Source organism: Juglans regia, chromosome 14, assembly GCF_001411555.2.
Source record: "Juglans regia cultivar Chandler chromosome 14, Walnut 2.0, whole genome shotgun sequence".
Taxonomy (NCBI): Eukaryota; Viridiplantae; Streptophyta; class Magnoliopsida; order Fagales; family Juglandaceae; genus Juglans; species Juglans regia.
Window position 1 is genome coordinate 2,004,505 of NC_049914.1, and position 11,975 is coordinate 2,016,479.

The window sequence follows — 11,975 nt, forward strand, 5'->3', positions numbered from 1 at the left end:
TCACGAACTCCATAAAACTAACACGTGGGGGTCGAGGGCACAACATTTTCTCCTCACTTTGAAGGGAGCAGCACGAGCGTGGTTGGGTCCTTACGACCTGGAACCGTGGGTAGTTTCAACGAGCTGGCACATCTTTTTCTAACACAGTTCATGGCCAGCCGAACAAGGAGGAGACCGGCAACATACATTTTGACTATTAGACAAAGGGACGACAAGAGCCTCAAGTCATATCTCTCCCGCTTCAACAAGGAATGAATGACGACAGTTGACCAAGACGAAAAGATTACCTTGGCCACCCTATTAGGAGGAATCTGGCCTCGTAACCCCTTTATGACGGAAATCGCCCAAAGGACCCCTACCATTCTAATTGAGTTTATGGACCACGCTGGCGGTTACATAAACGAGGAAGATACTCTTCGGACGTTAACTGCTCCCAAAAAGAGTGACTTGGAGAAAGTGGACAAAAAGACAGCAGACCGCCACAAAGGATCGGGTCAAGGGGGCTACAAAAAGAGGGCATATAAGAACAGGCCCAACAAGGAAGATCCGGTCCTCGTATACATTCTAACCTAACGGTTGAAGCTGAGGAGGACCTAAACTTGCGAGAAGAGCGAAGACGAGATTCATCGCATCCCAAATATTGTTCCTTTCATAGGAGCAGCGAGCACAATACTCAAGATTGCTATACCAGGAAGAAAAAGCTTGGAGATGCTGGGTTTCGAGTTGAACAATATGAAGATGAGAGGGATGGGTCACAACGAGACTACCACCCCTATTCTTGGAGATATCATAATCAAAGCCCCATTAGCAGAAGTCATAGCCCAACTCGCAGGGATCGAAACTCTACTTGGAGGAGTGGAGGGAGCCCCGATAGAAGAAGAACCACGAACCCATGCCGAGAGATTCCACATCAAAGAAGCTCAGACAGGGAAGAACCCCCTATAGGCAAAATCAGCACTATAGCAGGAGGATATGCCGAGGGAACGACCTCATCGGCAAGGAAGCCCATGCAAGGAGGGCCAGGTATGAAGAAGTATTCTCAGCCTACAAACCATCCCTCCACAACAAGGATCAAGCTAGGGAATATATTATAACCTTTAGTGAACAAGATGGAGAAGGCTTGTCACGCCCACATGATGATGCCCTGGTAGTAACAGCACAAATCACCAACTCTTGGACCAGAAGAGTTCTGATTGACAACTGCAGCTCCGCCGATGTCCTCTTCTAGGAAGCATTCACTAAGATGGGGATCCCTCCCAATCGGTTGCGACCTGCACCAACCCCTCTCAAGGGATTCACAGGAGACACAATCCAACCAGTCGGAGCAATCGCTCTCTCCATATTGGCCGGAACCGCCCCTAAAACAATGTCCCTTATGATAGACTTCTTAGTAATAAAGGCCCTGTCCTCATACAATGCAATTCTGGAACGTCCGTCCTTGAATCCGATGAAGGTGGTAACCTCCATGTATCATCTAAAAGTGAAGTTCCCGACCCCATCCAGAGTAGGGGAAATGTGTGGCGAGCAACATACTGCATGAGACTGCCACACTCGAGAAATGAAGTCTAAGGCAATAGTTGTACAGGCCCTCAAGGAGGACCACGGGAAAACAACCTCGCCTCCACCTCCGGCCCTAATAGAGTTGGATAGGGAAGTAAGGGATTAAGACGCACTGAGGCAAGCCGAACCTAACGAACCCTTAGTTTTGATACCAATGGATCCCTAAAAACTAGAACGGACTGTACGAATGGGGTCTAAGATGCCTAGCAAGTTAAGCCAATCCATGAAGCAACTACTCATCGAGCATCGGGATGTGTTCGCCTAGAGTCATGAAGCAATGCTCGGCATCGACATGGCTGTAGCAAAACACTGCCTCGACTTGAATCCTGAAGCCAAGAGAGTCAAACAAAAGCGTCGTAGCTTCAGTGCAGAGAAATACACGGCCATCGCTGAGGAAGTAGACCGACTTTTGGCAACAAGATTTATCCAGGAAGTTCATTATCCCGAATGGATTTCCAACGTCGTGTTGGTCAAAAGGGCAAGTGGGAAGTGGAGAATGTGCGTGCACTTCACCGACCTGAACAAAATATGTCTTAAAAATAGTTTCTCCCTCTCAAGGAAAGACTTGATAGTGGACTCAACGGCCGGCCACACCCTGCTCAGTTTTATGGACGCATACTCCAGCTACAATCAGATCAAGATGAGCCCTGACGATGAAGCACACCAATGTGGCAGCTGCATGCAATGATTCTAGAAGATCTTGTTAAACGGTGTGAAAGTTGAACTCCAGCCAATGCACAAATAACATCCCTTGCTAATGCTTGAATAACCAGCGTCAACCTGCCTTTTTAAGTGTTTATGTTTTTTCATCTATGATTTGCTTCGTAAATGATTGTTTCCCTTTCCAAGTATTTTATTTTTACCGATTGTCCACTTTTCTTTTATGAATCTCAGGGGCAGCTCAATAAAAATTGAGGCCTAAAGTAAAATTTAAGTAATTCATAATTATAATACAATAAAATATGAATTATTATATGAAATATTTTCAAACTTTTCAATAAAATGAGATTTTATTTAAAATCTTTAAATACAGATTTTATGAATTTATTTTAGCAACAACAATCTAAAATGAGGTCTCAATACAGATTTTGTACCTCAATTTAGCAAGATCTTAAAAAAATTATTTAAAATATAAATAATTCATTGTATTACTTATAAAAAAAATCATTATATTGAATATTAAATTTAGTATTATAGGCCTTGCACACAATGAAATTTATAAAAATTATTTAAAATTTTATTAAATTAAATGGTTTTTATTTATTTTTTCAAAAAAATTTTAAATAAATACCACATTTTTTAGTTTTGAAGCCTTACATACCATTAAGCCGGCACTATCATCTACTATATATTTTGATCACTATTATACAAGAGATTATTAATTAAAAGATTGAATGAGAAGGTGGTGATTTAGTTTTCAGCTTGTGTTAATTTCGGAAGACAGTTTTTGCAAGTACTCTGTTTTTGTTTTCTTTCTGCTTCACGTCGTTCCGCTACGCCAGAAACTCACGTTAGATCATGATCATAGTATTGCAAGGCGACAAATAATATTGCTTTTCCTTTAGAATTTTACCAATAAGTATTAGATATAAATTCGTTCCACGGAATATAATTATTAACTAGACAGCGCAGAGATCACAAGAAGAGATCATGATTAGTACGAAAGCGAAACATGACATTTAGTACTATATATATATATATATATATATATTCTAGATCACAACAACCTGAATATTGAGCCTATATATCCGGCCCTTGTTTTAGACGACAATAATGACAATCTAGCATTGAAATTTGAAACACAAATCTTTCACCTACGTACCTAGGGATAGATCTATCATCTTAATCCCCTTATATTTATTTATCCCTTTTAATTTGGAACTTGCTAGATGGTTAGCTAGGCGGGCGTCATCAGAGGTTGGAATCCGTGTCGAAGACATGCTTGCCATACCTCCTCGATGTTGAACATGGTCATGCTACCACACTCGTGCACATTCCACCCTTCCAATACATGCAATATTCCAGCAATACGCCAAGCACTCATCGCTCTTCTTGGCAGCCAATTCTGTTGCATACGTACATATATATATATATATATATGTATATATATATAGATTAATATATATGGAATGTGTCGATCGAACAGGCAAAATAGGTTAAATGACAATCAATGTCTCTGCATGCATCATTCGATAATCTTATATGTATTGAAATGAAAGCCTCGACCGATCCAATTAGCAAAGTGCGCGTCTGTTAATTATATCCTAAATTATATGTATGTGTAGTAAATTAAATTAAGATCGAAAACATTTTGAGCCACTAATTATAATTAATTGCAGCTTACCTCACAAGAGTGCATATTCGCGAAAGATGCGGGGGCGATCATTGCCGGTGTGCTGTGGTAGAAACAATCTTTCCGCAGTTTCTTCGGTGGGAACTGAGAAAAAGGAATGAATAATGTTCCTTTCGATACTTTCAGTTGTTCGTCTTCGGCCCATCCATCTCCCACCAGCCATGTCATCTGCACGTAAAAGTACTCGACGTACGTACGTTTGATCAATGTATGTTGATTAATTAATCAAATTTACTGGCATGTATGTAGTAGTATTTTACTTAAACACTTTTTTTGTGTCCTAGATCTCTGTTATAAAAGTTCCTTTGGGGGAAAATGTTAAGATAGTTTTGTACAGATAAGATAAGTTAAGATAAAACTTAATTGAAATTGAAATAAAATATTATTAAAATATTATTTTTAAATATTATATGTTTTGATATTTATAAAAATTAAATTATTTATTATATTTTATATGAGAATTTAAAAAAATTATAATAATTAAATAAGATCTCAGTTAATATCAATACGGCCAGGGTTCACTACTCTCGCTAGACATAAAGCAATCATGCAATTATTTATATACATAAATGGTCGCAAACTTTTACCTTCTGATCAGCGTAACCTGTTGATAGGACCAAGTTATCACTTTTTGAGTTGGAGGCCGTGAGCCTTTGTTTAAGCTTATCATATTCATCCTCATATAAAACTGCCACCTGAGGATATAAGATTATAACTATTAATTATGGAGTTTTTCAAGAACATGAGTAACGTCCCTTCAGTGTACGTACGTCATATAGCTTCACAATAGACAATGAAATTGGAAAGCTTTATAATATTGTTCTGCTATTTCTTGTTTGAGCAGCTTAATTGGGGTTTCAGTACTAGTGACTCCGAGAGATAATAAACTGCGATTAATATTAATTAATCATGATCAATTCATGTCTTAAGAACTTAATTCATAGCAGTTACAACGTCGCACCTGGATTCCATTTTCACATAGAGCTTCGGCAATGGCATAAGCAACCTTAGTAAGATTGCCCCTAAGCATCAATTGGGTTGTTCCCTTTGGAATGCTGTTTAGTACCACAGCCACAGCTAAGCTACTTCCATCCACCAGCTTTATTTTCAACTGAGGAAATTTTTGGATGTAAAGCTCACCATTCGCATTAAGTTCCTCTCCCTGGAAATTTACATATATAAAATCTCAGTACTTTAAGGTGATCAGCACTCGTGGTACGTACGTAGAAACTAATTAAGAAGCTCGTGAGGATGAGGTTCTAATTTCTTTGAATGGGGGAGTTGAAACATCAAGTTCTCGATTATACCAAGCACTAAAAATTGAAGGTGTAAGGGAGAGGATTGTTATGTCCTCCTCGTGGTGTAAAGTTACGTTGAATTATAGGACCAAAAAACAAATTAAAATAACATATTAGATAGCTGGATTTACTTGCCTGGTTCTGAAGACCTAGACTTAGCACTTTCACTCCTCTCAGTTCAGCATCTAGTATGGCTTCTTCAATCAAGCTATTGAGGAGCCTGGCAGCCTCTCTTCGGCATTGTGATATATACTGCAGATTTTTTAAAACAGGAAATTTAAATTAAAAAAACAACCAGCTGAAGTGAATTGTACATGATAAAAACAACAGGTATCAATTAATAAAAGTTTCTCACTGATTTTCTTAACGATGATAGGAAATATTCTCAAAATATTTTCATACCCAAATTAAATTTCTTACTTGTTTATGGTATCTTGGTACCACCCAAGAGTGCAATTTGAGGTTTTTGAAGGTGGTCCTCTCTAGAACAAAAGCACGGCCATGGATCCAATTTATAATCACAGACCAAAATAATGTCAATGGCCACAACAACCTCAAGTACCATTGAAACGAGTGGGGCCTGGAGGCCAAGGAGGCAAATCCTAGCCGTAGATGATAGATGGACTCGGGCGTCGTAAGATGCGTTAGATGTACGACATCGGGTGACTCTTCGGGTCTTTGGAGGGAAACTTCATATAGAGCATCCGAGGATTTGTCCATGGTACCATAGACGTAATCATATATAGGCATGAAAAGTGAGTAGTTGGTGCGGAATTTGGTATGATGCAAAGAATGAAACCTGTCGATCGAGTAGTCCAAGCAAAAGTGGTGGAGTCAGGACCTAATTTTATATATATATAGTGTGCATGTGTGCATATATATATATATATATATAATATGTGATTAAAGTTGATATATATGGTGAGGTTTTGAGAGAGAGTAATACTTACGAGGGAGTGTACATGAGGTATTTGAGTGGGGGAAAGAGGGAGAAGACCCAATTTGGAATGAGCTCGAAGTTGCAGTGGCCCATGTTGTTCATGAAATCAATATAAAGGATGTAACCAAAACCGGATGCGATAGAGGCTGTTCCGGTGAACGCTGTTGTAAGCATTGGTATTGCAAAGAGCATGAAATATACCGTGTGTTCCGCAAACGGATGAGTGACAGCTGCGATATGCATGGAGCTAGGTAATTAACTAGTTCGATCAAGTTTAGAATTATCAAACATATAGTTGAATATCGATCATATATGCATATATGATAGCTAGCTAAACGTGCCAAGATCAATTAGTAATAAAGGTCAACTGATCATCATGCATGACTAATAATCAATAAGCTTAGCTTTTGGAGCGAGTACGTTATGGTAAAAAAAAATAGCATATATATTCAGTGTCAAGAATTAGTCTATATATATATATATATATATATATATATCTTACAGGTAATAGGCTCGGTGACAATGGAGGAATGGTGATGGGAATGGTAACGAGAGTAAAGGTAGTGGTGGTGCAGCATTCTGTGAAACCAGTAGTAGAGGAACTCCACCGGACCAGCATGCAGCAAACACGTGATAGCCACACCCTTTGTTCTCCACACTGGTAGCTTATGAATTTGGGTAACTTTCATGTAACTAATGTAAAATAGAACTCCGGTTAACAATATCTGGTCATCCCTGCAATATATATTAATTCAGAATAATTAAAAAACTAAACATTGATCGAGTTAACATTGATCAGTACTGATATCGCGCACAATCTTTTATAATCATGTTTTAAAGTCATGATAATACTATTTTTGTAAAGTAATATTACTTTTTATAAAAATGACTATCGTTTGTTTAAAATATAATTATATAAATGATTGTAAAAAAGATGCATAGCTATCATTTTTCAAACTTTAAACTAATACCGCAAGCTCATGTATTGGATGTGCTAGCTAGCTTGTCGCATTGTATCGATATAAATATATATATATATATATATATATATATATACACGTGTGGATCAAATTCTGCTAGCTAGATAGCTACTATATATATATATATGTGTGTGTGTTTTGTAGAAAACCTTCCTTATATAATTAGAGTACAATAATTATCTCAAATTATATAATTGAGAATGTCACGTTAATATGTGACTTAATTTTAGAGGCATAAATAATAGAAAATATGATAAGAAAATTCTGATCTACAATGTATAAATTAATGATCCGTAAGATCAATCATTCAATTCACTCATGCATGATGCATCTCCTGGTTCAGAGATGAGAGAGAGAGAGAGAGAAAGAGTTTCTACTGACCAGTTGCGTTCTCGATCAACCTGCTCGAATTCAATGCCTTTATCCACAATCCTATTATTGCCTTTGGCGGTTCGGTAACGAGATAGAGAAATCCATATGAGATTGTGAAGCATCCTCACCAAAAGAAACGGAAATATGAGGAAGTAGAATAAGTCTCTCTCGCTTTCTCCCTTCACCATGAACTGGTATGTGCTATGAACAACCCATGGAGCCAAAATCATGTACTTAATTCACGAACGTACCAGGATGCATGCATGCCAAAAAGAGAGTTGAGAAATTAATAATTATATAAATTAAAAGAGCAAATATATATATACGAGCAACGATTCTAAAGCCTAATAAAAACATTCCACAACATTAACTGCTAGCTAGCAGCTGAAATGCATGTGGTTTATATGAACAACGACCCCAAGTACTACATGTAGAGCCAAAGATCACCGCATACGTACGTGTACTCCACGTCCACCAGGATGCCTTGACATCATGATCTTCATTAATGAAGGTCACGATCAGGTCGTTATACGTACGTACGTATACCGTGCTTATAATGAACCCGGCCTATGACAGTACGTACCAATGAAAATACATATAATCTTATGACTTCTATTGCATGGTATTTATATATATATATATAATATAGGAGCTAGCTAGCTAGCTGCATGTTCAAACTAATTAATTTATACAGATCATAAGCAACCATTCGATCCATCGATCTAGAACCTAATAAAATACATTCCAGTATCCCTATATATATATATACACACACACATACACACACATATAGTTTTATATTGCAATTAATTCAAATGTACCTTGAATGGGCCAAGAGGCTTCCATGGCCAGTTAGTGAGGATCCCCGGTTTGGTAGCCATATTTAATTATGAGTCACTGTTGGTGCAATTTTTGTGGTGTAATATCTGCATAGACATGTCTTTAGATTTTCTAAACATTTAATAGGATATAATAATAAAGAAATGTTTTAACTATAAAAAATCTCATAAAAAGCAAAATCACAAATTCGTGATTTGAAATAATATATTAAATTATAAAATTATTTTTATTATATAAAACATTGGAAATGATATATCATAGTACTTAATATAAATTTATGAATTTATTTTTATAAAAAATTTTATGTCTATAACTTTTTTGAAATAATATATATATATATATATATATATATACTAGATCAAAGTAACGTGCAAAGCACGTTTGTCTAGTTAGATTAAACAGTTATTTTATAAAAATAATATATTTTTTTATAAAATTTGTAAAAATAGTTAATGGTATATATAGCTTAGAAGACATTGCTTCAACTTTTATATAAGTATATAATTAATAGAATATTACAAAAGAACTTTAACAAACAAATTAACTACTACAATCAGGGCTTTAACAAGATGATTGAGTTTGCATAATCAAGATGATGGTATTTAATGGCATGTTTTGGGTCAAATAAGATTTATTTTTCTTTTTTCCTATATATTTTGGCTTTGTATTATATTTTGCTAGATAACTATATAACCTCGTTGAGGATATTTCATTGTTGTGATTCTGTTTATAAAATTTTGATATTTATGATTACTAAATTGTGAAATTTATGATTTAGATAGTCAAATACTCCAATAATTTTATCTCATTTTATTTTATTACAGTGCTTTAACCAAATGATCTTCAAAATAGTATTAAAAACTTTGAAAAGATATAAATATATATTAAAATGTTTAAAAGTTTTAATTAATAGTATTTCATTCTAAATATCTAAAGAAATACATTCTGCACTTTGGGATTATCATTTTTTTTTAATAGAGTTACATATATTTTTTTTATTTTCTATGTTTTCCCTACAAAACCATTATGCACACGCACTCACAATAAGTTGGAGAGTCATTATGCACACGCACGCACAATATATATTAATGCACAACAATCTATTAATAGAGTTATATATATTGCCGTTAACTTCAACGAAAACAAAAAATGTTAAAACAATAAATTCTATCTCATAAACACTTTATATAAATATATATATATATATATTTATATATGATGCTCTTCTGTTGTCGATCAAGTTATTAAGTATATGTACTATGTAGGGGTCGAACGGCAGTGACGTCTCATGCGCGCTAGCTGCAGTACCGATCGAGTGTCCCAATTTCCACAAAACGACAAGTGGTGCTTTTATTGACTACATGTAATTAATTTATGTAATCACAGTGATTCATAAATATATATCAGTCCTTTTCTCGACTTATATATATATATATATATGTGATCAACACAGAATATTAATACAAAGTTACTGTTTTATATTTTGAGCACATTCTATAGCAAAAGTTTTGAACTTCGTCCGGAACTATCAAAACTTTTCAATTTGCATGCTTAATTATAATTTAACCGTCCGTTCAAATAAAGTGAAAAAGCGGGTGCATGGACATGAATATATAGTTTATGCATGGGGTTATAAATTAAATGAATCTTCTGATATATAGTTTGGGTTCGCGCATTTAATTAATTCGAAAAAAAAATCGAAATTTATATAATATGCTAACATCATGATGGACGTCCAAAATATCAAAGATTTGGAGAGTACGTAATCAATTAATTAGACATTATAAAAAGGAACATCCTATATATATCTCAAAACTAACAGAAAATGAAAAACAGCCTGACCTTGTCACTTGTTGATCGAACTGCATGAGCGCGCGCATGAGGACGCAAGACCCCGCGCGTTATCTAGCTTATTAAGAAGCAATCTAGCCGGATTGTTATGAACAACCGTACAACTTGGAGAAAGTAGTTTTTGATCGATAATCTGACTTGTTAATGTTGGTACCGTTTTATGAATATATATATGCATGATTTGTGTATATATATATATATATCAAATCTTAGAGAATAATGATATCTAAACTAACTAGCTTTTGTTAATTTCATCGTTCTATATAATATGGATCGAGAGAGAGATCAGAGAGAGAGATAGAGAGATGAGAGCTAAGGGGCACCTTAAAGCTTCAAAGGGGCGTCCAACTGATCTGCTGGTGAGAGGTCTGGTCTGCATGCAAGTTAACTAGAAGCCATACAATATTCTTCAGTACTGCTAACTTCTTTGCCTTGTAATCTGCATCTGTGCATGCAATTAGCTGCCCTCATTTATAGAGAAATATAGATGCGTTATTGTATACAAATGGTACACGTAACTCCTTAATTTAATTACTTATATCTCTACTCTTCCATCTATACTGTCCCATATTAATTAGAAGCCTACCCAACAGAGCCGACCTCATATACATCGATCCTTCGGCCATCCCAACTAGGACGGTGCTACTCCTACAGACGGAGTCTACCAAAACAACTACCGAAAATACAATCGTGGCCACCTTATGTGGTTGAAGCATTTTTCAAATGAAAAAATCTACACAATTTTTTATTATTTATATAATTTTTATACATTATTTTTTTTAATTTTTATTATTTTTTTATTAAATATTTAATAGAAAAATAATAAATAGAAAAAATAATTTAATTTAAAAAATATAAATTCAAAAAAAATATTAAAAAATTTAAAAATTTAAAAAAATATCATATGCGGAGACTAGAAAGATTGTGTAGCATTAATATTTGTACGCATTTATTATTCCCAACCTACTTTGCTTGCACTCATTCATTTGTACGTGTGCTACCCATCGCTTTATCTGCGCTAGGTTCTGTTCATACGCTTTTAAATTAGGAAAATGCTACATGCCCCGCTGGGGGCTCCCGCTGGGAGCTCCCACTGGGGCATGTATCATTTTTTTATATATATTTTTTAAATTTATTTTTATATAGATATTTTTAATAATTTTAAATATTTTAAAAAATAAAATAAAAATTATAATATTATTTAAAAATATTTTCTTAATTATGAAGTAGAATAAAAATTAATATTTAATGATTTGTATTTTATTTTTTGATAAAGGAAGTGTTTTTTTTTTTACTTTCTGATTAAGAAAGTGTTTTTTAATGATTTATTTTTTACTTTCTGATTAAGGAAGTGTTTTTTAATGATTTTTTTTTACTTTCTGATTAAAGAAGTGTTTTTTAATGATTTTTTTTTTTTACTTTCTGATTAAGGAAGTGTTTTTTAATGATATTTTTAATTTATTTTATTTTTTAAAAATATTTATAAGTGTAAAAAAAATCTATATAAAAAATAAATTAAAAAATTACACATAAAAAAGTACATGTTAAACTCAACGGGAGCCCCCAACGGGGGTTGTAATATGACTATTTTAAATTTTTTTTAAAAAAATCATAATATTATTAAAAAATATTTTCTTAATCATGAAGTAAAATAAAAAATTATAAAAAAATATTTTACTTCGTGATTAAGAAAGTATTTTTTAATATATATTTTTTACTTTTGGATTAAAAAAATATTTTCTTAATAATATTTTTATTTTATTTTATTTTTTTAAAATATT

The 11,975-nt window shown here is 34.1% G+C and overlaps 1 protein-coding gene across 1 annotated transcript; it reads right to left on the bottom strand.

Annotated features, from left to right (window-relative positions):
• Nucleotides 1-3,280: 3,280 nt before the first annotated feature.
• On the bottom strand, nucleotides 3,281-10,631 carry LOC109008029 (very-long-chain aldehyde decarbonylase CER1-like). The gene is made up of 11 exons (XM_018987965.2): nucleotides 10,518-10,631; nucleotides 8,325-8,429; nucleotides 7,513-7,736; nucleotides 6,654-6,886; nucleotides 6,162-6,381; nucleotides 5,632-6,010; nucleotides 5,347-5,463; nucleotides 4,875-5,075; nucleotides 4,501-4,608; nucleotides 3,905-4,081; nucleotides 3,281-3,625 (listed from the first exon to the last, which is right to left on the bottom strand). Exons 2-11 carry the CDS (start codon nucleotides 8,382-8,384, stop codon nucleotides 3,458-3,460), a joined length of 1,887 nt encoding a protein of 628 aa, XP_018843510.2. The 5' UTR covers nucleotides 8,385-8,429; nucleotides 10,518-10,631; the 3' UTR covers nucleotides 3,281-3,457.
• Nucleotides 10,632-11,975: the final 1,344 nt, after the last annotated feature.